This window comes from Scleropages formosus, chromosome 25 (genome assembly GCF_900964775.1).
Source record: "Scleropages formosus chromosome 25, fSclFor1.1, whole genome shotgun sequence".
Taxonomy (NCBI): Eukaryota; Metazoa; Chordata; class Actinopteri; order Osteoglossiformes; family Osteoglossidae; genus Scleropages; species Scleropages formosus.
In genome coordinates, this window is record NC_041830.1 from 6,399,675 (window position 1) to 6,426,003 (window position 26,329).

Here is a 26,329-nt window from a genome sequence, read left to right on the forward strand (position 1 = left end):
TTCCAAGACTCCATATATCTTTTTATTATAAAGAAGCATTTTACAGCAGTTTTATGAGCTGGCCTGCGACAAACTTGAATACTTGAGTAAAACTCATTTAAATGACCTATTGTTACTGAATTCTTTCCCACTGTACAGTTATTTACAAGAATAAGCCTAGAGTTCAAGGGCTTGTGACAAGAGGTTATAAATAATGCCATACATACAGCAGGTGCCAAAAGCAAATCACACAAAGAACCAAATACGATTCTGCTCCAAGTTGTCCGCAAACCTTGATATAGTGTAATTAAAGGTGTAAAATGGCAGAACTCTCCTAAAGTTCACATGAACAGCTTCAAGGCCTTCTACACTCAGCTGACATTTAACTGTCCACCATCTGTCCATTTAAACTTCGCTCTATCCCACAAAAGGCCTGGTCCTGTCTCAGTCCATCTTTGCCTGCAGCTGTCATATCGGAGGTGCTGGTCTCTTCTTGTAGTTTTAAAAACAGGTGCATAATAGAAGGCACAGTGCTCAGCTGTCAACTAGCTGCCGGGGATAGCAGAGGTGGACCTGGAAATCCATTATTGATCCCCCCAAAAAAAAAGAATTCATGTCAAATGCAGAAAGCTGACAACCTTGCTCTTAATACATAAAAATATTGGTTTCGATACACACATGCTTATTAGTTCACTTGTTGTAATCTTGGATCACAGTTTTCATATTTTCAATTTATTAACGGGAACTACAACCTGCAGAAGTTAATTTACATGAACGTAACCATATTTACATGTAGAAAAACAAAAAAGTACCTACTCAACTCAAAACATCTATCACGATGATTACATATATTAAAAAAAAAAATTATTGCAGTGTACTACAATCAGTTGTTACATGCTACAACAGCAGCATCTTAATGGATACTTTCAGTGCAATTTCCATGTTCCACAATGAGCATGACCTTCAACCATACTGGTTATGCATCTGAATGTAGGCACACTGCACAGGCATCTGTATGTAGAAACTGTTATGGTGGGGCAGTTTGCTTACCCCACTGAGTCGAGAGGACACAATGACAGTGTGCTTTGGGAATCAGAGAGAGCCCTTGTTAGTCTATTCTTTAAACTGAATTACAATAATTTTAATACTTCATGAATTGTAAATATTTTTTTTGCAGATTATTTTAATGTACTTATGCAAAACAAAATCTAAATTTCCACATTTCTGTTCATTTTTTAACAGTAAGTTCAAAGATTTGAAACCATAATATTAATCACAAATTTTGTATTATGTCCTACAATGTCTTTTTCCACAACAATAAACTACAAAACACATTAAATGAAACTGACCAGGTTGTATAATAAGGTATCAAGACATTTTGTACTGAAGTACGCAGATAACAGCCAAATTAGCTAGAGAAAAGTATTTACGGTACACACAAGATTTCGAGGAAAAAAAAAAAAAGTTTCCGTAACACAACCCTCTAGGTTTGTTTGCTAGTAATTTTTTGTAGTCGTTTCATTGCTAGTCCTCTTGGAGAGATACCCTCTTGCTATGATGGATCACAGATCCTGCTTATGGCTTCAGCCACTGCATCTCTTTGGCTGTAGGAAACATATTCAAGAATGCATTATACTATAATTTCAACTACAACAGTAAAACAGTCCAGTGGTTTTCCTGGTTTCATATGGAATATGCTGAAAACTGCACCCTAAAATTTTACTCATAGTAATTGCACCCCAAAAAAAAAAAAAAAAAAAAAAAAAAAAAAAATCACAACAACCAAAGTCTCACTGCCTCTGTTGCTTTGGAGAGCTTCCAGATTCCAGGCCCTGCTAAAAATCTGGAACTGGAGATGTTCTAAAAGAAATAAATCTCCATTACATCCCAAAACATCAGATGGCCTCAGGAACCATGACTGGGAGGGTGCTGAAGGTCCTGCCCAGAGAATATTGGATGCAGAAGTGGGTGTAAGTGCAAGGCAGCCGCAGCAGCTGCAGCACTAGGGCGGGGAGCAAAGAGCGTGGGGTACAGAGCCGTGTGTGGGACATGGTGCAGTGCTAATGGGGTAGGATGGAGAGCAGAGGCAGGGATTATGTGGATGGGCTGGCCAGACAGGAAGGCCGTTGGGTGTGCAGGGAAGAGTGAGTGGCCCAAGGAATGGCCTAAGGAGTGGCCCAAGGAGTGGCCCAGCGTGGGGCCGAGCGGGGCGAGGGAGATAGGGGTCAGGTGGTGCTGAGGGATGTGATGCACTTGGGCCAGTTGGTGTGGATGTGGATGCTGGGCATGGGGGTGGATCCCAATGGCGGCAGCAGTAGCAGCAGCGTGGTGCTGCAGGATGGCATGCTGTACTGTGGTAATTGTTGTGGCAGAGGGAGAAGCCGCCGGCTGCTGGATGTGAATTTGTTGCAGGGCAGGTGGAGGGGGCGCTGGAGTCAGGCTGACAGCATGTGTGGCTGCTGTGCCTGCTGAGGGGAATGTCTTGACCTGCTTTGCTAAGAGCTGCTGCTGGATGTGCTGCTGGGCAGCCTGCTGCAGCTTGCTGTACTTCTCCATCTCCTCGGGGGTGAAGGTAATGGGTTGGCTCTCCAGGGGGGCCAGTGACGAGTCTTCCTCTGTCTCCATGCCCAGGTCTTCCTCCTCCAGGCCAAGAGTAGGGTACCCTTGGTAAGGGTGCAAGGGCTGTTGCTGCTGGGGGACGTGCTGCTGTGGGATGTGCTGCTGCACATCCTGCAGGAGGGGTTCCAGACCAGAGTTTGCAGTTTCTGGCCCGGGTTCAGCCGAGTACGACTGGACAAGCATGGCAGGCTCCTGTTCGTACGGTCCGGTTTCTTGAATCGCCTGTGCCTCTGGAGCAGGAAGCGCATTCTCCTGGACCACTGCTGCCTTTGTGTTCTCCTCTGCTTGCTGGGCAGGAGGGGGTGGTGGTGGTGGTGGGGGGAACTCCCGAATAGGCTCCACTAGAATCACCTCACCCCCAGTCTCCACATTTTCACTGGTGGATGCCTTTTCAGCTTCTTCCAGCCGTCGCTGAGGCAGAGCTAACTTCTTACCCATTGGCAGCTTCCCAAACAAGGGCAGTATGCCCTTATTTCCCAGGGTAGGAGGCAGTTTGGGCCCGAAATAGCCCTGTGGAGGGTCCTTGAGCTTCACACTTGACTTGGTTGCAGCAGTGGTCTCTTCTGATGCCTTGCGAGACTGAATCTTCTCCAAGAGCTGCCTCGCAGTCAGAGAGTTGCGCTCCTTAGAAACCCCCCTCTCTGCACCGGAGTGGCCTGCACCGCTGGACCGAGGCAACGCAGAGGACGAAATGTTGCGTGATGAGTCTTTGCGCGGAAGACCGCGGGAGGACGCACGGGGAGATTGAGAGCGGTAGATGCGGGAGCGGTTAAAGTCACGCCGGTTGGCTGAGTCTTCACGACGGTGTCGGCGTCTGTGGGAGGGGGAGCCCTTTGTGGACCTGGAGGAGCGACTGGCAGAGCTGCGACTGCGGCTGTAACTGCTGCGCCGCCAGGACCGTGGACTACTGCTATCGCTGTAACTGTGTGAGCTGCTGCGGTGGTGTCGCCAGCGCCTAGGCCGGCTGCTGCGACTGCGCGAGCGGCTGGACTCCACTTCTGAGGACGACGAGGAATAGTGGCGTCGGTGGGACCTGTGCCGCTCGTACTCCGAGTCAGACGAGTGCTCAGAGGGGCGGCGACCCCCGTCACTGTAGTCACTGTAACTGTCAGAGTAGCTGCGGCTACGATGACTGTAACGGCTGCTGCCACCTGAGGAGCGCTCTGAGCTGCTGGAGTACGATCGGCTGCGGGAGGAGTGACCTCGGCGCCGATGGCGCCCGCGTCGTCGGGAAGAGCGGCTACGGGAGCGCTCGGAATCCTCGCTGTACTGGCGCTGCCGCGGCGTAGAATTGTGCCGGTGAGAGTACTGCGATGATGAGCCACCGTCCTCGCTCTCACTGCTGCCATGCTTGCTGCCCCACCCTCCAGTGTTGCTGGAACGCTTCTGTGTTGAAGAGCAGGTAGAGGCTGTAGCACTTACCGCATCCGCGGCAGCCGGGTCAGGCTTGTGCCGCTTGGTGCCGTTGTGTTCTTCTGAACTGCTGGGTTTCTCTGAGCCTTTTCCTGCTTCCTTCTCACCCGCTGGCTTCCCAGACTCCTCCTTCAGGGACCGCTTCCTTTTCCCAGTTTCTGCCCCCTGAGCTCCAGATGTCCGAGTCACTGTTTCCCCCTCCTCCTTGTTTTTGCCTTTATCTTCCTCAGGCACCTTACTTTTGCTTTTCTTTTGTTTATGCTTCTTCTTTTTCTTCATCTTCTCACTAGTGGCCTCCACTTCCTCATGTCCCTCTACGGTTTCCTTCTCCCGATCTTTTCGCTTTGAGTGCTTGTTGGACTTCTTGTGCTTCTTCTTCTTCTTCTTTTTCTTCTTTCTTTTACTGCTGCTGTTCTCCACCTTCTGCTTGTCTCCTTCTCCATCCATCTCCTCTTCCTTCATAGGCTGGGTGTGTCTCTTCTCCACACTGGATCTTGCAGGTGCCGCCTCAGTGACCATCTGAACAAGCTCCTGCTTTGACCTGTCTGCATCCTCCTTATCTGTTTTGGTGGGCTTGGTGGTACAGCCTGTGTTGCATAGTTGTTTCCCAGCACGAGACTTATTTCGTGACAGCTTGAAATCAAAGTACAGGGGGTTGCAACTGTAGGACAGAGAAGGCTGGGTTTGTGTAAACTCAAGCAGTTCTGATGGCCACTGCAGGGTGGTGCTTTCATCTTTACTGAGGACAGGGAAGAAAGGCCCAGTGGGGATGCGTGGACCTGAAAGTAGCTCATTTATGCCTTGGTTACTACCAGTGAAGTCTTTTGTGGAAGGGTTACTAGCACCTGGACACTCTCCACTTTCCTCCTCGGTTTTCAAGATGGAAGGTCCAGAAGCAGACTCTGTATCTTGCTGTTTCTCAACAACATCCTGCTCCTTTTCGGTCTTTGCCTCCACAGCATTGGTCTGCTCCTGTGGCGGGTTCACCGAAGTTGTTGTTGCCGAATCCTCTTCTTCCTCTTCCCGACCGCTGGTCTGGTCCGAGGCCTTCATGAAAATCAAGAACTGGAAATTGGGTTTGACCCGACAGTGGGCTGGGGGCACATAATGGTAATACTGAGGCTCTTGCCCTGGGGATCCTTCATCCCTCTTCATCATCATCTTGAGTTTTGAGAGGGTGGAAGCTAAGGAACTCCCCTCATCTGGCTGCTGCTCCTCCTCATTAGGGCTCTCTGAGCTGGCTACCCTGGAGTTCCCCGACATTTCGTCCTCTTCCTGGCCCTCTTCTGTCAGAGCTTCCTCACCCTGGTCAGCAAACACTGCAGCTGCCGTCTCCAACTTGACTGGAGTCTTCTTGGCAAAGGAGAAAGACACACTGACCTTGGGCATCAGGGAAGCAGTAGAGGAAGGAGAGGAGCTGTTCCGATTTACAGTGAAGCTGACTGCGGATGTCAGCTTGGGTGATGGAACACTAGGAGAGTTTGTGAGTGTCTTGTCCTGACATGAAGATCCCTCTGCTGAGTTATCTGCCACAGAAAGAGTCTCTACAAGGCCCTCTTCATTGCTCTCCCCATCCACAACCACAGTAGTAGGCTTAAACATGGGGCCACTACCAGGAGCGCTAGAAGACAATGATATTTGTAGTTTAAAAATTTGAATAAGACAGCACATTTCACATGAAAATCTTTGAACTCTGCAACTCATTAGCTTGAAATCTCAAGTTGCTTTTTCATAAAAGTCAGTTCTGACAGCGCAGTCGTGCTTCAGTATGCAGAGCTTTTAGCTTTAATTCAGCTTGATCATGGCTTGCATGCAGCTGCAGGACTATTGCAGGGTAAAATGCTGCTATTCTGTCTAAAGACATTTTAAGGGACATTAACAGTGTTCTGCATTGCCATAAAGTTAACCTCTACCTCAGCTTGATTTGGGTGTTGCAGTACTCACTGTTGCCTCCAGGGTTCAGTATTCACTCACCAGTCCTGCTGTTTCCTCTGCTCTGCAAGCTCGTGCAAACGCCGCAGCATCTTCTCCTGTTTCCTCTCATCCTTGCGTGAGCGTGAGGATACGTTGCGAGCAAATTCCCTTTGTTTCAGCTCCTTCAACCTCTGCATTACAGGAAAGACAGAAAAGGGAAGGGAAATGGAGGAAAAGGAGTGAGAAAAAAAGGTCAATAAGAATGACTGCAGAACACATTATACCTATTAGGCGGTATTTTTCAGTACAAGGCAAGATATCTGTGTACTGTAAAACTGCCCAACATAATCCGTTTAGCTCAATATTACCCAGATTTTCTCCAAACCATTGAGGCACCAACACAGACCAATTTAAACTCTTATTGTCATTGTTAAACTCAACTCAGATTAGGAGATTCCTTCCCTAATAGAGTACCTCAACAGGAAGCCTTCACTCCCTTTGAGGAGAAAACCAGTTCTAATTGAGCAATCACCAGAGCCATAAAATCGTGCGCCCATCACCCTCCCACCTCGGCTTTGTCAGATTTCAAAGCAACGTCGCTGTTATTATCCCTCCATCAGAGGGGCGCTGATAACACCTTACCTGTGCCTCTTCCCACTTCCGAGAGGACGCACACTTTGTTTGTACACTTAAGGGTGTGTATGTGTGCGAGTAAGGACATGTCTTGTTGGATGGATATAACAGCCATGAAAAAGCAGAAAATTAGCAAACCACAGCTCAGATCTACGGCACTCTGGTACAAGGTGCACAGGACAAGGTCTGGAATGAGGAAGTGAGTGGGCGGGCGAGAGGAGGACGGGGATCGACGAATGTTTAGTATGGGGGACAGCACAGCTACACAATTAGCCATTACCAACCAGAACGAAAAAATACCAGAAGAAGATACCGAAGAAGACAGCAAGGCAATGTCATGGCTGCCAAAGGGCAAGAGTCATGGTACAAGGTCTGGACAGAGTGTTTCTCCATTTAAAATTTCTTGGTGACTAATAAAATCAAAAGGTTTGGAAACTGACTTAACACGGTCAGTGTTACTACTCGTATATCTTTACTGAATGTTTATGACGTTCACAGCAACAAGTGGTATCTCACCCTGTGCAGACCGGACATTGCCTGTCAAGTGCAAGTGGACATCCGAGAGCTAGTGAAGTAGATGGGGAGGGAGGCAACAAAGACAAAGGACACTCGCTCACGACATCTCAGAGAGAGGCAGCAGTCAGTATAACAGTGGACACAAGCGAGTAGAGAGAGACTCACGCCGTAGGTCTGGATGCCCACTTTTATAGAGGGGTTTGCTGGCAATACATCGGCTGAAAAATGTTACAGATCGTAGAACAAAAAACGAAAAAAAGAATAAAACAGAAAGGAAGATTTTAAAATTCCCAAAATGTATATACTTCTTGTGAAAATAAAACTGAAGAAAATCGGCCATTACATGGCAAGCCCTCTTTATACATGAATAAGTGCAATGGATGGGGTGGGGGTGGGGTTTGTGAGGAGGGAGCAGTTGTGGTAACAGGATAAACTACACTGTCTCTTCACTGATGTGAGAGGAACAAACTTCTATCACAGTCACAGGTTAAATGGCAATATGTCATCACAAGTGTGCAAGGAACTACGCTAAATCGCAGGCCACAAACACACTTCTGCTTGCTCTCCAGGGGGTAGAATGGGTGACACATTAAAGGGGCTCACAAAGAGACTAAGTTTGGTAAAGAGGAACCCGCAAACTGTGACAAACACAAGGCATTCGTCCTGCAGACCGCCATCCTCATTAGTCATCGCCGGCAGAGTATAAAGTCCCTGTCGCCATATTCACCTCCAACCTCGTCCTATTTTAGGTTAAGGACTTTAGACAAAGCCTGCAAGTGTTCTACTTCATGTTATGACCATTTAGTCATCCAAACATTTAGGATTGTTTAAATAATTAGCTTAATGAGTGAATAAATAAGTTTATTTCAAAGTAGCCATGAGCAAGTAGCAATCAGAAACTTAGAAAATCGCAGTATTAAATAATTGGTGCCATTTATTTCAGCAGTGAGCCTGAAACTGTCCCAGAAAGTTCATATGATTCAGCATGTTATGTCCCTCAGCTAAAGACTCTGCAACACCTGTGACCAACAACATGGCCACAGATGCTGTTTTGTTTTTCAACACCTGCAAGCAGCATGTGCTGCAGTTCAAGAATTTACGTGTGTGAACCACAACTGCATAGGAAAATCAATATGGAAACGAACTGGGGAGTTCTCCAAAATGCATATCTGTGCACATGCTGGATAGGCTGACTACTGTATATGGTGTTTAACGACGAAAGCGTTGTTCCTTCTCCTGAGAGAAAAAGTGTAATCAAACTGAGAACGTGATTCATAAGAATCTTCCTGTTAAAACTACCACTAGTATGAAGTCACTGTTGGGGTTTTCAAAGGCAGTTTTACAAAAAGAACAATTAACAACATGGTTTTTCCACATGAGAGTGCACTAACAATGTAAGAAAAACAGGTGTCTATGAAGGGAGGCTACAGCCACAAGGCATTTTACATGGAAGGAATGTGCCCAGAGTGCCAGTATTACCTGCTTGTGTGCGTGATCGTAGGAGTTGATATGGTTGTCAAACTCCTGGTGCTTCTGGTACTGCTTATCACATAGCTCACAGTAGAAGTTGGCCCTCAAGTCCTCCAGTGCCTTAGCAATGGCCTTCTCTTTTTCAGCATAATCCTTTAACAGAGAGTAGAGGAACAGTGTGAGCCCACAAGGCAAAACGGGAAACACACAGAGCTATGTTACTGCTACCCAAATCTGATTGAGTAGGGCCACACATGTGATGCTAAGAATTTGCTCCTGCCCCGTGATACACATATACACACGTGGAAATCCTTACAGAGGTGCTATTAAAAACAACAGAAACTGTTAAACCTTCCTCATTTTTGACAGAAACTGCCCATAAGCTTTGAAACCAATGTCTGAGAGCAGCTGTGTTTGATCAGCCTAAATTATTAGTGCACTTGACATACACAAGACAGTTTATGTACTGCTTGTGTTGAGCAACAATGGGGAAAACACAGAGACAGAATCCACAAAAAATTTTGCAGTTTTTTGGAGATCCAAACTAAAGATTCTAAATTACAACTTGGTGAATATACTTATAGCACCTGGAAGCTATAAGCAAAGTCACAAAAAAGTAGCTCACTTTAAGCATAAAAACAGCACATGAGCAAATACAGGATTACAGTTCCTAGCTGGATACCAGCACCATTAAGGTTTCATTATATTTTGGCTTGATAGAGGTGGGACTTGTCTCATCTCAGTTGTTTCGTCCTTCATGTTATGCAGAAAACAAAAATAATTACACAAGCCTAAATACAGAAGTGCACATAATTATCAATACATAACTGTGAAACATCATCTGGACACAAGTACAACAGTAATAGTGAGCTACTGAGTACTGCAAGTCACTTTGGAAAAGAAGTCAGCAAAATAAAAAAAGATAATAGTCTGCCGCACCTTGAATACACATTACTGCAAAGTCATTAGTAATACCAAACAAATTTTACATTGTATTAAGTAAACTCAATCTGTTCAATACAACCATAAATCTTCCATGGAAATCCACAACTACTGAGTCACAACGAAAAGCAGAACAAGCTCTCCCAAGAAAGAACAATGCTGAAAGGGAAGCAGAGAATAGAAGCGCACACACTAAAGAAGATGTCAGAGTACTGTACACAAGAACAATACCTAATAGTCATCAATGAGCACCAGTAATAAGTGTGGCGCTGTTATTACTGAGAAACAGATAAGATTTATATCCAAGGCCTTTAACCAGTTCAATAACGCACCAGTGTAGCTTCATTATTAATATGCAGGTCTCAAGCAGCTGTGTGTTTGTTGAATACTCTCAATAGCTTTGCTAAAAATTCACTGGAGGACTGTGGGCAGAGATGGTTTTTTTTCCCCATGTTTCTCTTCAGATGACACTAAAGTCAATGTTACATAAGGCTGCATGCTTATATTGTCTTGTGCTCTGTAATTTAACATCAGATCCCTGAATCTAAAACGTATAAATCAAGCAGGGAGAACAAAGGTTAAGTAATTTGTCACATGAAAGTTTAGGTATCTGAGTTATGGCCTTAAACACATAACTTGAAAAAATTCTGTAAAATATCCAACTGTATGAAAATGAAAAAATATGAAACTGCATGGGGGTGCATTTGCTGACATTTGATAATAAAGAAATCAACAAAAAAGGAAGCCGGGGGGGCTTGAAGGGCATGAACCTTGTACTTCTGCCGCAGTTCCTCAGTGTCCTCCTTTTCAACCTCCAGCACTCGCCGCTTCTCTGTAGCATCTTCTGCATAATCCAGCTACAGAGAAAACGCAGTTGAGTCCAGAATACCCAGTTATATTTGAAACATAAAATACAAGCCTGTACATAGAAGCTGTGCTATAATTCAGTACCCTGCCAGCCCTTTCGTGTTCTCACAAAAGCACTTAATTCATTGGTAGAAGGGCCAATAAAGCCCAAACACTGCCATTACCACAGATGCTCTCCACTAGGTATTCCAATTCCACACCACAGTTCACCTTACCTCCATCTCCATTCGGCCCATTCCCATGACATCGTACTTGAGAATGATGGGTACAGGGTCTGTCCGACCTACGAGCAGGAAGGGGACAACAGAGAGAAACGGGTGAGAATGGTGGCAGGTGAATGGAACAAAGGGGCACAGGAGGTGGGGAACACATCAAGGGTCGGCCCTGCTTCGCAGTGTGTTGGGTTAGAAATCTTGCCTTGAAGTGCAGAGACCAGAAAAGCTACAGTGAACAAATAACCAGCCATTCTCACAGCTTGCAGGTGCTACAAGTATATTCACCAAGTTGTAATTTCAAATCAGCATCTGTAGTTAGGATCTCTATTGTTTTTTCCATTTAGGAAAGGGAGCCATGCAGCACTACAAGCATTAGGCCTTGCAACCCTTAGGAGATACAGGGTCAGTGCAATGCCATTACCTGCATAATGACAAGGCAGGAGATGGCAGAGGCTTTGTCAGTGTCCCACTGTAATCTAAGAGGCTTCTCAAAGCTCACCCTCACTCTCATTGTGCTCCCCCAGCCCCATCATACAAATGCAGCAGTCTGCACTGAACTCCATTACCACAACGACAGACTTTAAGGACAGCCGGCTTCAGACACTGACTGCTGAACTCTGGAGGGAACTGGGGATGTCCACAGTGATGCGGTGAATGTGGAGTGCAGGCTGCAGAAGCCACCGTCAACAGTGTGGAGCATCGTGAGGGCGGCCACTAGCCACCTCAGCACAATTGATACAGCATAGCAGTATCACGTAGGTCAGTATCATAGCTTTTTTTCTTTTTAAATATACACGCAGTATTGAAGGTCTTCACTGCATAGCAGCAACAGCCAGAAAAACAATTACATGCAGAAGTGTTGCAAAGTTATCTATAATACACAAATTAACTGTCCTGCATATGTACCTAATTGCCACCTCCTACCAACATTGAAGATCACCTCTCATGCAAGATCAAAGTTCTGATTTTGTTGATTGTATGCAAGCTGTGAAAAGAGCTAGGTAAGAACATTAACTTGAGATACAAAGGGGGGGAAAAAAAAGAAATCAAAAATAAAAATCAAACCATGTCGGAGATCGGTATGTTGTTTAATCCACTCATAAACAGCCAAAACAAAGCAAGAGGAAGGGGGTTGAGGAGACAAGCACCAAACTATGGCAGCAGGGGGAGATCACGGGCTAGCGATCGCCTCAGGTGGTGGGACACTTACCTGTGAAGGGGGGGGAGAGGGGTGGGGGGGCAGATGGAGGGGTCCTTAAACAAAAGGCACAAAAAACACAACTTGTACATTGCTGCTGCTGTAGCTACCTGATAATAAATAATGAAAAATGGCTCCAATCATTATGTGGTTTGATCATTTTTATGGATACAGACATTTAAGATTCGACATTATACCCTTGGGCAAAGCAAAAGTTCCAGACAACGATTTAGTTAGGAAATTATTACTATATAATGGCCTTTTTCCCTTTAAATTTATAGGTTCTGAAACTTTGGTAAATGTCACAAAGAAGATGTGGCGATATTAATAATGTCTGATTACAGATAGTACCACATTACACAAAGTACATGTGGCAGCAAATGAGCTTAGAAAAAGACAAAGCAAGCATACACATTAACAATTAAAACTTTCATTCAAAGATTCTGACTGATTATAAATATTTAATTATCAATTTTAATGCTTACACTTCTGTTTTCGGAAGTAAGCAGCCATAGCCCAATGGTATAATACTGAAGTAATAATGTCTTGTATTGCAGAAAATAGTGACTGGACTCTGACCCCATACAGCAATGTCTGTGAGCTAACCCTTAAGAAAAAGGGATGCTTATCATGGCTGCAAAATTCATCTGTTATATCAAAAACGTGCAAATCTTACAATTTACAAATTAAACACTAGATTAAACATGAGATGTTTTTGAAATATTACCATCAGGGTAATTTTTCTTAATTTCATTTGTCATTTCCTAACCTGTAGCAAGGGTTTTGCAGGAATACATAGAAAATGTACTGAAATGAGAAAAACGGCAAATACATCTGGACACCACAGGGCTTGCTGCTCAGTTGTAAAACCATTTAAGCAGTAGACATATTTTCCTATATATGCTTATTCTTCGGCTGCAAAGTCATTAGTGAGCTGAGGAGAATCAGAATGGCAGGATACAATACAGAGTTTGGAGCAGTGATGTGGTCTCATGTCTGAAGTACTGACTGTGTCACGATGGCAAATCTGTCTCACTGACAGTGCTACATGGGTCAGGGCCAGCAGTCCTGGAAATGTTCACTAAGGGCCCCCCTGCGCCACTCTATATACCCAACTGTCTTGTTTCCACATGTGCATGCCAGAGTCCCCTTCCGGAGAGGAACCACAAAAATCAGGCCCAACACAAGAGCTGAATTTGCATAAATTTTTTTAAAGGAAAAAAAGGCAATTTTCTTTTTTCCCCCCCTATTTTGTTTTAAACAGACAGCGATACCCCTTCTTGCATTACCCATTCCGATGGAAAAAGGCTCAGACAAAATGTGCATTTGAAATAAAATTAATGGAAAAACAAGAAAATTAAAGGGAAAAAAACACAAGCGGACAGCAGAACAAAAAGCTACAACAGAGAAAGAATTGAAGCCTACTGTATTGGTGCACTGATGACAAAAAAAGAAAATCAGTCTGGGAAATAAAATTTACCACTAAGTTTACCATCATCACAACACGGCCAGGATCAAAACACTGCAAAAAAGAAACACCAGTTGGTTAAGGAGAAATACTGAATAGCAAAGAGGGTGCTGAGAGAGGGGAGCAACTCATATTCTTCTCCCCTCTTTCAACCACTTACAGTTAACAGAGCATGGTGCACAATGGACCATACCTCCCACCCTGTGCCCAGACTCATACACCTGCCCTGTACCCTGGAGAAGAGGGGAAGGGTGCAGGGTGATGCTGTGCATATACCCACGGATGGGGAAAGGGCTGAGTGCTATAGCGTACTGCTAAATGATGAACAAGGATGTTCACAAGACAAAACACAACAGAAGACATACAGCAGCCAAGCTTCCTCTGTAACACTCCCTCTAAAAACTGTTTCTCACAGTGAAAATTCAGGAGAAAAATGCCCAGTAATGTGATTGTCGCAACAGTTAACATTTAAATGTCTGAAAAAAGCAGTCAGCTTTCCCTAGTTAGTGTTTCTAGTAAACTAGCAGAGATCCCTTTGTGCAAGAGCTGTGGGTGCCACATCCTATCCAGTGCAACTGTTACTTCTCCTTCAGAAAAACCCTAAAATGCTATTTTATACATTGGCGGTAATGCTGACAAACAACATTTCTAACTGCGTCCTATGACCTTTCTGGTTTTTTAATGACTGATACACTTTAGTTATGAAACTGTTATGAAATACTACAGTTGAAATTTTCATTTTCGTTACAACAATGATTTTCCAAAACATACTGTACATCAAAACATTTGCGCACAAAAATATTTATGATAAACAAGGGATACAGTAATTAGAGGTCATACTGGTGAAAATACTCTATTCTAAGCAGTGACAAGTATGAAAAACTGAATTAAATGGAAAATTACATGTAAAAATTAAATTTGGTTGATTAAACTCCAGTAAATTGTTTGTAACCTGCCGTGTAATGGCACAAAAGCAAACTTTGTTCAACAATGGTGGCATCAAAATGACCTTTCCAAATGACTCAAGAGCAATGAATTCAATGTTACTGTGTCAAGCATCAAGGACTAACAACATGTAGAGGACAGACAGAGTGCAGAGGCAAAAGGAAAAATGCAGGGTCAGGGAGATGGTGTGAAATTCACACGCCAAAGCGATAATAGAAATAATACAGACTTGTCTCCAAACACCTCACCACATCCCCAATCACCAGTACTTCACAGAGGTTAGTGGGAAAGAGAAGCAGGTCATGTGGATTCAGCAAGCCATTCAAGTGACTCAGAGCATTTCTGGACAACTGTGCAGCCAATTAGTTTGTGAACATGAAGAGACCAAAACTACCACATGAGAGGAAGTGCAAAGTAATTTCAAGACCAGTCAAATTGGTTCTTTTCTCTAAATCAAACAAGAGAAAAAGAGTTTTAGTGATATTGTGTCATTAAGGAAAGTTAGACATTGTTATGCTTAAGGTCCCCTGAGGATGAAAGTGAAAACACACCAAAGTAATCTAAGTTCCTATAAACCTTACCTTAACCAAGCAAAAAAGAAAACAATAACAAAAAAAACAAACAAAAAGGAGAATAAAGACCAGAGTCAGTACAATAAAAATGCAGTGAAGTAATAAAAGGTGTAAAACTTTAAAAATTAGTTGATAAAATGTATGAACATTGATACTACATTCCACAAAAACTTTAAAGGAAATTAAATAAATAATACACTCAGCATGCCCCGTTATATTAAGGCTAGTGAATCCATTTGGCAATTTTAACTGTCAATTCAATGGGAGGACATATTAAGATTAAAAAGTCCTTGAAAATGAAGGAAGCAGAAAATCATAAAAGACAAAAATGTCTAATTAGATGGAGCTCATACCTGACTAATAACAGTACAAAAGTTTGTGTTAAATAAAATGTATTACTTCCAGACAATTTTGTCCCCCCTATCAAGTTATTTCCAGTATTTGATTGCCAGGAAGCAGGTGACGTGAGCTAGCACCACATTCTTTTCATTATAAATAAACGGACACCCCATGCCTTCTTTTTTAATACCTCCAAAAGCACACTTCCACAACTCTAGATCTGGTCTTGCAGGTGGCCTAGCAAGACAGGGCCTTATCAAACCATTCAGATGGAACTAAGGAGCATAATGCTATTTCAATCCGTGAAATTAAGAGCAGCACATATTCTGCGATATACATCCGATCTACTTAAGCCTGCTTTTCTTACATGCCATACTTTCATCCAGGAAAGAAAGATGGCAGGGATTGTTTTCTCTAGCATGGAAAGAAAAACCCAAACTTTGATTCCAAGAACAAACAACATTTACAGCAAAAGTACTATGAGCTGGCCTAAGAGATCTCTAAATTTTATTTCATTTCTTTTTGCTTTCCACTTAACTTCTGTTCTTCAACAAGTATACGTTTACAACCTCTCGCCATTAGGCAAGACATCTGGGTGGGATTATTTTATATTGCACTGTTCAAAATAAAAACAAGCCAGTTAAAAAACAGCACAATTTTTGTAAAACCATTTATTAAAAAAAAAGGTTAAGTAAACTGTCTATCCAACAACCTGAAAATTATTTGATTTGGATTGTGACATCATCAGCATGCTGGAATATTTTTAATATCAGAAAACTTTTGAGCATGCATAGATAGCTAAAGATAACTTTTTGCAGTTTTAAGGATTGCAACATGATGCATTTTACCCTTAATCTGCACTGCAGCATTCTGTGAGACTGCATGAGTGACAGGCATGCTCAGTAAGAGAGGGGCAATACAATCCATACGAAGGACATTACTGTGGCTAAGCAAAATAGAGTAAACATTAAAGTGTATTATAAATTGCAGCTTTTTTGGACAAGTAGAAATACAAGTTTTTTTTTTGTTTTTTATTCGCGTTCTGATCATTTCACTTGCAAAATGGTGGCTGGATGCAGATATTCTGACACCTGCAACTGTGTGTTACTTGAGGAGGAGGAGGTGAAGCTGTCTTCTGTCTAAGGGAGGCTATACTGACAGGAGGGTGAAGCTCTGCCAACAAACCTCTCCTGCAGCTTGCCAACATCAGGATCAGGACTGCTTGTTTACCTGACCCTGAAGTTACATGTTAGATTGGGTCAAGGACTGAAATCATGTACTAATAATAAACATTTATAATTGAAAGTAACTGATGGGCATAGGCATGAAGGTGGTAGTGAAAGACACCGAGCTGGGAATTTAAACACAAAGTACTAGGACCTCCAGGAGACTTTCCCCATCTTGCTCTTTGTCAAGAACACATACTCTTGGAATGAATCATGCAACCTTGGAGGCTGAGGGGCCTGTGGCCAGCAGTGATCACAGAGATTTACAGGCAATACCCAAGTCTCTTTTAAGGGTAGTCATAAAATTTCACTTTAAAATTCCAAGGTCAATCTGAATTCCCAAAAGCATTCTGCATCACACCCAGTCAAACCCATGCATTCCATAACCTAAAAAGCTGACACGGCTCACTCCAACGATGGGGTAAAATTCATCTACTAGAGAAAGGAAACAAGCTGGCTAGACACCTGTATAAAATGACCGCTTTCATCTAGCCTTCTTTCAGCAAAACTGGTTTCTTAGCTCAGAAAAAGTTTAAAATGAATCAGTTTTCATTCTGAAGACAGCTGAGGCAGTGAATGATGATCTGGGGCACTTTCTAATGTGCATTTAGGCCATTTAAACCCTACAGAATCTTGCCACCCACTTCTGCCTTATAAGATTCGTTTCTAGGTCTAAATTCTCTGCTTCCCAAGATACGTCACAACCACAGGCAGCCACAGACAGAATCAAGTTCACACAGGTGACCTGGCAACACACACTTCAAAAATCGGTGTGGAAGTAATGCCATACTTCTGAAAACAAGTGTCCTCTAATATGATTATTGAAACACGTTATCCATCAAGAGTTATTATAATCAAAATAGTACAACTTTACCAAGAACAGGCAAAATAAACAATGGTGTTAAGAGACTTGGAGATTAACATATTTTTAAAATTTTTACTCAACCTCTTTCATAATTCTGTAAATAAAGTCAACTGCTAGGTAAATGTGTTAAACCTCTTAAAATGCAGCATATGGTATGACTGAGGTTATACTTTGCTCAGCAGTTTTACTCTGTCATAAATTTGACACAAAACAACAATACAAAAATATTTTACAGGCTTCCATCTTGTCCTAGCATTTAGTCAAATCTGTTAGAAAGAAAAATCATAAAAAGTTAAAGCTCAGTATATGCAACCCCTTATATTGGAATTAATGTCATAGAAAATTCCTATAAGACAAAATGCTTGAATTATAGAATGCAGTACTGAAGAGCAATGTGGACACATGAAAAAATCTATATAATTAGATCTTGATATTTACATTTATTCATTTAACTAAGCCTTTCTCTAAAGCTACTTACAATATTAAGCTACTTCTAATTAGTTACCCATTTATACAGCTGGGTAATTTAACTAGAGCAATTTTAGGGTATTTGCCTTGGAACTACAGCTGGAAGTGAGAATCAAACCTGTGACTTTTGGGTCCAAATGCAGTAGCTCTAATTACTACACCACCAGTTGTCCCAGCTGTACTTAGTTATACAGAAAAACCTGCTGATTGGACTTCTTGTGTAAGTTTAAATATGAAATACAAAAGCAAACAGTGTATGACCTGAACTTGTAAATTCTTGATGCTGAAAAAAGTTCCAAAAAAGGCAGCATAAGCAAGTGTACAGCTAAACTAATTTGTACCTAATCCTTCACATTAATCTCATTAGCAGATTGCTAATAAAGACCAGCGGGAGAAAAGTAAGATTCAAAAACAGATGCTTTCAGTGTGACTTCAACTGCAGATATGCTCTAGAGTGTGATTTCAAAATAACTGCTGTATCACGTTCCACAAGTTTTCCAACCATCTTGGTTCAAAACCCTTGCCATTTCAAATGTATGTGTAATTAGGCCCAAAACATGCATGTAATAATGGAGCGGCTGCCTAGTACTGAGGAACTCTTCATAAACTGATTGGAGAACCAACGTATACATGATTTAGCTCATTCTTGGCTAAAATCATTCAATTTATTCAGTGTGCTCTCATCCCTTATAAAAAAAAAAAAAAATTCTCATTGAATAAAAACCACAATGGCATATGAAAACATATTTCCCTTCTTCCATACAACAGGCTCTGTATTCTGCACAATGGCAGTTTCTCCAGTTATTACATCATATTACATGTTTTGGGATAAATGCTTGGTGTCACAAATCCAAAAGGTTTTTGCCATCAATGGTGTCAATCTAGCTACTTTTTGGCTATATCTATGTATTAGCCTTTGCAATATGCTGGAATCAACAACTTTTATTATAAATAAAGCCTTTGTCTAACAATCAAATGAAGAAGATCGTTTTGCATCAAACTTTTGTTAGTAAAACTACAGAGAACCTCTGACAGCATAGTGTCTGTGTACACTGCAGAGTAAAACTCACTGGCAGTGATCCTGGGTTCCTGGTACCAGTAGATGTAAGCACTGGGTTCTTTCTCCTCTTATACTATCATCCGTAACACAATGTAAAATTCACTCAAATATACATGTTAATATATATGTTAAATGGTCATACTATAAATAATAAGCCATTCTGCAAGTCATATGACCATATCAATCATATGTAAATGAATATGAGACCCTAAAACCAAGAAAAACCACTCATATTTAGAGACATAATTTTCCACTCTTTGGTATTCACCATTGCCTTGTCAACATAGGCTCTAAGGTAATTTCCAATATTCCCATAAAGTTAATACAATACTTTGGACAATTAAAAATCAGGAAAAAAAATTATGTTCACAAAACAGCAATGACATAACACTGTCCCTGAAAACTGTGTGTTGTTTAAAAAGTAGCATACAGTATGTCTTAATGTCATAATTTGTGTACCAACCGGTTGACATCAAGATCCTGTCAACACCTTTTAGAGAAACCAGTTTCAGCAGAACGTCATTTTTGTGCCAAAAAGTTTCTCCATTACAGATTTTTATGAGATTGATGACATTCAGTGTAGATGCTTCCTGCAGTGATCAGGAGGGAGCATGGAGGTCACTTCAATACATCAATATTTGTCTCTTTGGAACAGAGTCAAGTCCTTGCCAATGCTGAAATAAGCAGCCCATGTTTTCATGAGTATTATCTAGGCTGGCAGTAGAGTGGACAGATATTCAAATCATGACCTATCTATAAACAATACTACCAAAGATTTAGTTTTTTTTTTTTTTAAAGTTCAGAAACCTTTTTGGTTATGGAATTCGATTTCAAATTTAGATGTTATTTTCAGGTCTCCATCATTTTAAGTGTTTTAATCAGGCCTTAAAAGCTGAGCGCACTCATTCACTGCATGGAACTGTTTTTTGTTATGCATGTTCAAATGAACCCATCACCACATTGCAAAACATCTAATAGAAGCATGGACTACATCTGAGGAGCCATATGAAATGTATGCTACAGTAGCAAAAGTGGCAAAACATGTTGGCTTGAGAGAGAATGCAACTCTATGAAAACAAAGTAAAGCATGTGCATGAATTAAATCAACAGAACTCCTTAAGGCAGAAGCTGAAGTAAAAAAAAAATGCACCCTGTAATTTAATTCATTTTAACAAATCAACTGAACAAAAAACCTTTGCAGTAACTGCATATTGATAGAAAAAGGGTGCTTCCATGGTCACTGGTTTGACAGATCTGCCAGTCATCTGAGATAAAAGCACAATCTAGGAAAAATTAATACTAAAGGGATTAGTGATTATTTTTGTGATCATAATTAATCAGCTTTATGCACAGTAGATCACAAGAGACTGAAGTAAATCTGAGCAATTCATTTACTGCATATTTCAATTACTTATTCCATGTTAGATATTTATACTGATATACAAACAAATGCCTTAAAACTTCACTATTATTGTTCCCACTGCTAAGAATAAAAGCTTATGAAACATTCTGTCCAATCATGAAACAGCCAGGAAAAAAACTGAAAGCTCAGATCACTGCAGGGAAGATGGACCTCTTGCTATGTAATGTAGGACATGACATTCTTTTTCTCTGAGAATGAAGTAAATGAAAGACCAAAACTGCAAATCCTCTTGAACAGTGCTCAGCTGCACCATGATAAACAGCTGCTAGTGAATGGAGATTGTGAGAGGGGAATAGCTGAACCCCTGTTCTCTGCTGTTGTCTCACTGCTCCAGAAGAACCTAGACTGGCATTTCTCTCAGCTCAAGGAGCCAAGGCCCAAATTATCTCACCAGTACGTCCTATGTGCTCTTAACCTTCCCAGCATGTGGAAAACACATCATTAGAGGAAAGGCTCAAGATACGAACAAAAATTACCTCTTTATGCTTTTAAGATACTGACAGCCTCCACACTCCACTGGTTATGTTTACAGAATTCAGTCAAAAGCAGCTGTGAACAATTTACAACACACTCCTACGCATAGCATATTAGCGGCTAACAGATGAGTCTACAATTACTTAATTTTGTATTTATCACCAGTGTAGCATACTGCTTTTATGCTGCATGCTATTTCAATGTGTTTTTGGACAGTGGAATTTATGTTATACTGATGCAGAATAACTAGATACTTTTGTGTATACTTTTTTGGCCTCATTAAGCAAATGTCAACAAAATATTCAAACAGGCCATTTAAATAAGTGAAGCATAAATAATCATAAAAAACTAATAATTGTTTATGCCCTATGGTACAAAAGCAGTTATCTAATTATTCTAAGATGGACGCCATTTGAAAACCGCAGTCTTCCACTTGTATTTGTACAGCAAATAAGACTCAGTATTTTTCTTAGCCTGAAAACAAAGAACGGTTTAACCAAGCATGAATGCAGGACTGTCCCATTCTGAAAATTCCTTCAAAAAGTTTCCACATGCTCAGAGCTTGACTGTGTTCCATCAATAGTCACAATTGTAGAGGGACAATAGGAGTTTTCCAGACAACTTTAACCTCTGAAATAAATAATGAAAAAAAACCCATCTAGAATAATAAACTTGTTATATGTTACTGTCTTAGAAATTTCACCGGAAAACAATTTGAGTTGGATTTTAAGGGAACTCATAAGTTTTTTTTTTTTTTTTTTACTGTAGCCGGCATTTCATAAAACGCCAGCGACGTATTCATGTAATTTATTTGAGTTCTAGGTAATCCAATCTGGAGCATATACAGGTACGTACTCCTCAATTTACAGCTGGATTGCATTCCAACAACCTCATTGTAAATCGCAAACCCTCTTATGCTGTTTTATATAAATCTTAAGGATATACAAATAATTACATGCATAGATGCGACACTGTATAATAGATGCTGTTATATTTTGACAAATTCCACACATTATTCATGTTAAACTATTACTCATATGCAAAAGTAATATAAATACATTATTTTAATTATATTCTTAGGCTGTACTGTTATTTTCAGTTTAACTGCTTTCATTCTCTGTCTTTATTTGCACCACCAAAATACACACATTTTCCCTTGCTAGTCAATTTACATAAGAAGTAACTTGAATGGAATTACCACCGATTCAGCTCAATATTTGTGTTTTATTTACAGAAACACACACTATCTGTAGGGGTTGAGCTTTGTTCACACCTATGAATTAAAGTTCAGTGCAGTCTACAGCACTGTGCAAAATGGTTAGGCACTTAAATGTTTCACAAAAATATTTATTTTAGATGGTTTTTTAATGTCTTCTGCATTAGTGTCAATGGGAAAGAGCATATTTTAGATTTCCAAGCATTCCTTTTGCAAAAACTTACAGTATTACAGTAAGGGTTTTGTATGTCGTTAGAAAGAAAGTAAACACGCACACACACACACGTTCTGAAACCGCTTGTCCCAAGTGGGGTCACGGCAAACCGGAGCCTAACCCGGCAACACGGGGCACAAGGCTGGAGGGGAAGGGGAAACACCCAGGACGGGATGCCAGTCTGTCGCAAGGGACCCCAAGCAGGGCTTGAACCCCAGACCCACCAGAGAGCAGTACCCAGCCAAACCCGCCGTGCCAAGCGGTTGACGATGATGGATGGTAACTAAGCTTTGTAGGAAGTTTATTAATTAACAGCATTATTTTTGGAAGCATTCTCACTTTACAACTCCGCCCGCCCCCCCAATGCCTAAAACTTTTGCCCAGTACTGTATGTGCACCTAAGAGCATTTTCTCACAGGAAGTTACATCCCAGCCATAATGGCCTTGTGAAAGTGTCATGATTTACAAATTCCAGATTCAGTCTCTCTTTAATATCAATACATGGAGAGGTGGAGAACAGAACTACAAAGCACATTCTTCCTCTCTACCCAGCCAGGCCAAAGCGATTTCCCAAAAATTCACAGCATACCTAGATCATCCAATAACATCCAAAAAATAGCAAAAAATTAAAGTGTCAAGACAAGAATTAGTAGAACTTGCACAAATAACAGAACAAAGTGTTGAGGACAAAAGACAGAAATGGCAGGAATGAAAACTGAGAGGTGGATAAGGGATGAGGACAAAAGAGAAGAGGTCCTTACCCTGCAAGGTTTTTCCCAGCCCCTGTCCAAGCTTCCAGCCATGTTTCTGTAGGAGCCGGTGCCCAATGTTATCCTGATGGACAGAACAGAGAAGAAAAGACCAAAAATATTCCAATAATAAGAATACCTTTCCCCAGAGGCACAGAGAACACAGCAGGACCAAGAGCAAGTGGAAGAAGGGCTACTAGATGCACAGTTAGGATTATATCCCATGTCAGATCAGATCCTTTTGTGTGGAAAGGCATGCTAAGAGGCAGCTTACAGTATTAATGAAATATTAATAAAAGAGGAAGGGAGTTTTGGAGCAAAATACAGCCCTTCCCTACAGTGTACATAAGGGATTCTCCTATATTTCCTCTCTTGTGTCCTGGCTCTTTACACAGAATAAACTTATACAGGGCAGCTGAAGGATTCAGAGGGTAAGCAAAGCCCTGGGGCGTCAGAGTCTCAGTGTATGATCTGCTTCTGTGCACTGAGTATAGACAAGAAAAATCACTGAGCAAGTAGAACTTTTGGAAAACAAATATTTCAGGAAACAAATACTTCAGAAAAAGCAAAACACCACTACTGCCAGTCCGATTCCAATGTAGAGAGAGGCACATTTGGTTATATATGTATGTAAAACATATATAAACCTATTTGGAAATAGACACAAAACAGAACAAAGATCTTGCAGCAACATATAAATAGATACAGAACTCCAAGCTTGTGGTGAAACCATATCCATATCACAAGGAGCACCATGTATATATGCAGCAGTCACAAGGAAAAGGGCATCAGGTTACCAGTGCAAGGCCCTGGGTGTCTGCATGGGTGAGGAGGAAAATTAGAGAGGCTGCCCTCAAGGTGTGAAATTAAAAAAAAACAAACAATTTACTGCTATTACTATTTAGCAAAATAAATGTGAAATGCAACACAACTGCTTAATTAGCAAAAACCAACACAAATTAAAAGAGATACTGAAACAAGCAAAAATCTGCAGAAAACTTATCCAGTGTTTTATTCAATAAATATTTATTTTCCAGGCTCACCTAGTGAACTCAAGATGAAGTAATCTAGATAAAACTGAAATAGAATTAAAATAAATGAAAATGGTGCAACATGCAAATTTTCACTAATCATGAGGTTAGTAGTATGCTGTATATTATGCATATACAGACATGAGAAAATCAATGAAAATGTAGAAAAAATGGCAACAGGAGATGAGCGCAGGCACAGAAGAGTGATGTATTTCACAAGCTGCCTAAAGGCAAAAGGCTAAGGATTACAGAATGGGACAGGCAGAGCCATGACTTAAACAGTAGCAAAAACTATAGATGCACATGAGGAGAAGTCTTCACATACAGCAGGCGCTGTGTCTCCCCCCATACACTTGCCACCCACATGCCCAGATGGAGTAAATGCTACTGATGAAAACGGAACACCTTGCCAATCTAAACCATCAAAACTGTGACCTGCCTTTAAAAGGGTGACAAGGTTACTATTTCACTTAATAGTGCCATATACAGCGCTGCTGCTGTTTACCCTCCCCACCTCTCCGAGGCTTGTTTTAAATTACGTTTTAGCAACTAAAACACCACCTCACAAAAGATGTGTTAGTGGAAGACTGAAACTCACAAAATTAACGCTTGTTGCCAAAGGAGTTTGACATCTCTGTAAGTGTCACACAGAAGGACCCCTCTGTCAATGAGATCAAGTCTGGGGAGCATCAGTATGAGGAGCATCCTCTGGCGAGCAGGAGGAAGTAAGTGGGTACCTTGCTGTAGCCTTCAGCACCAAAGGAGGACGCTTTAAGAATTCCATACAAGCATGTATATTTACTGATCAATTATTTTCTAAACAAGTTCCACTCATGTTGGCAGGTCACCGTTCTGAGTAAAAACTTCTCTACAAAGCAGAGGTTCAAATTTTGAAAGTAGTATGACAATAAAGGATTAATAACAGGAGGAATCCATAAATATGACTTGGGAGAAAAGTGCTTATAAAGAGTAGAGAATAAAATTACACCCTGTAAGAATATAATTAAAGTCCATGGACATTTGCTTGTCTTTGAAAGACTTATTTGTGAACAAATTTCTTGTTTATTTGGAACTCTTAAAGGATATGGGTAAAGGAACATCTGTCTGAGACAAACAATCATTAAAAATCTTTAATCTGGCGACAGATCTCGGTTTATGGTCTTTTTTGTAGAAACGGACTTTCTGACACCAATGCGCAGATGCTGGAGTTTTGAGAAAGGTGATAAATACTTGGACCAATGTTAAATCCAACTGCTACAGGCAAAGGCCAAAGCAAAAATATTTGCTGTTAACATTTACATGCCTTCAGAGCCAGGTTGCTCATATCTCTTCTGACCAATGGACCAGGTAATGGCTGTGTAATAGGTGCCTTGAGAGATCAGAACCAAAAAAGCAACTGATGAACCTGACCAGTGGTATTGGAGGCTGAAAACAAAACACTGCAACTTGCCCCATACTGATGACAATTTAGGATTTTAATGATCAAGTTAATTTGTCTGGCCTCCTTTGTGTAACCACAGGTACTAAAGAGTCACAGGCTGTTTGTGCTGCAATGTATAATATTTTACAGCATTTAAGGTAAAATATTATGCACGGTACAACAAATTTTCTTAAGTTTTTAAACAAAGCTGTTGATTTCTTCATACTAAAAGTGAAGCAATTCCCAAATGATAGAGCACAATCCTTTGTCAAATCTTCCAAGCTAATCCCTTGTCTGTAACTTAATCTTTCAGTCATGTATGTCACTCCGTACAGGATCATCCAGTAAGTGGGCACATTAAAATAAGCTTTAAACGCCTCATTGGACATCCATGTAGAAGTTAAATGAATTGGCATGAATGCCATACATTTCTGTGGGCAAGAATAAACCACAGCTGAAAAAACTGAACTCCCAACAGACGCACTGTGGGTTGAAGTACACCACCTGCTATGTAATACAGAACAGAGCATCTGTCACATATGGTTCATTCTAGCCACAAATAGTGGGATTTGGAATTCTGGTTTGGGGCATTCAAAGGCAGGAATGGCACCACAAACAGTTCTGACCTTCCCCAGCTGATGGAAATCCAAGTTGTTTTATATTGGAGTCATTAATCGAAACCAAAAGTCTTGACGCTTTAAGATATTCAGTGGCCCTGGAGAAACCATATGTCAAGGTTTCTGTGACAGATTAAAGGTATTAACCTGTGCTGTTACTAGCACAGGTTAATTTTTGTCACACTTGGGAATACGTGAAATACCTGAAACGTACAGCTACCTTAAAAAAACTGATGAAAATGCTTGTAATTTTTGAAGCACTTTTTTCACTGTCAGAAGGCCTTGACTTTGGTGGAATAATTAACCAAATAACTATTTGGTTCCAGAGCAGAAGGGTGAAAAGTCAATCTAAATTCAGAGTCAGGCTGTTGAAATTTTTTTCTTTATAGCAATTTAGTCACATAAGAAAAACAGAAAGAGAAACAGAATTTCATATTTATAGAAGTGTTTTTTTTTTTTTTTAAATATAGTTAAAA

The 26,329-nt window shown here is 41.1% G+C and overlaps 1 protein-coding gene across 5 annotated transcripts in view; it reads right to left on the reverse strand.

The window, feature by feature from the left end:
- Nucleotides 1–26,329, reverse strand: part of gpatch8 (G patch domain containing 8) — a 43,979-nt gene continuing 17,650 nt past the window's right edge. Inside the window, exons 4-10 of one of the 5 annotated variants that reach the window (XM_018741971.2) lie at nt 22,798–22,870; nt 13,247–13,288; nt 10,569–10,636; nt 10,257–10,343; nt 8,554–8,697; nt 5,986–6,116; nt 1–5,632 (exon numbers count right to left, since the gene is read on the reverse strand). In XM_018741971.2, coding sequence (XP_018597487.2) covers nt 1,885–5,632; nt 5,986–6,116; nt 8,554–8,697; nt 10,257–10,343; nt 10,569–10,595 — 4,137 coding nt within the window. In that variant the 5' untranslated portion in view covers nt 10,596–10,636; nt 13,247–13,288; nt 22,798–22,870 and the 3' untranslated portion in view covers nt 1–1,884. Of the gene's footprint in view, nt 5,633–5,985; nt 6,117–8,553; nt 8,698–10,256; nt 10,344–10,568; nt 14,761–22,797; nt 22,871–26,329 lie in introns of all 5 variants that reach the window. The other 4 variants (XM_018741969.2, XM_018741970.2, XM_018741968.2 and 1 more) reach the window with 4 other exon arrangements.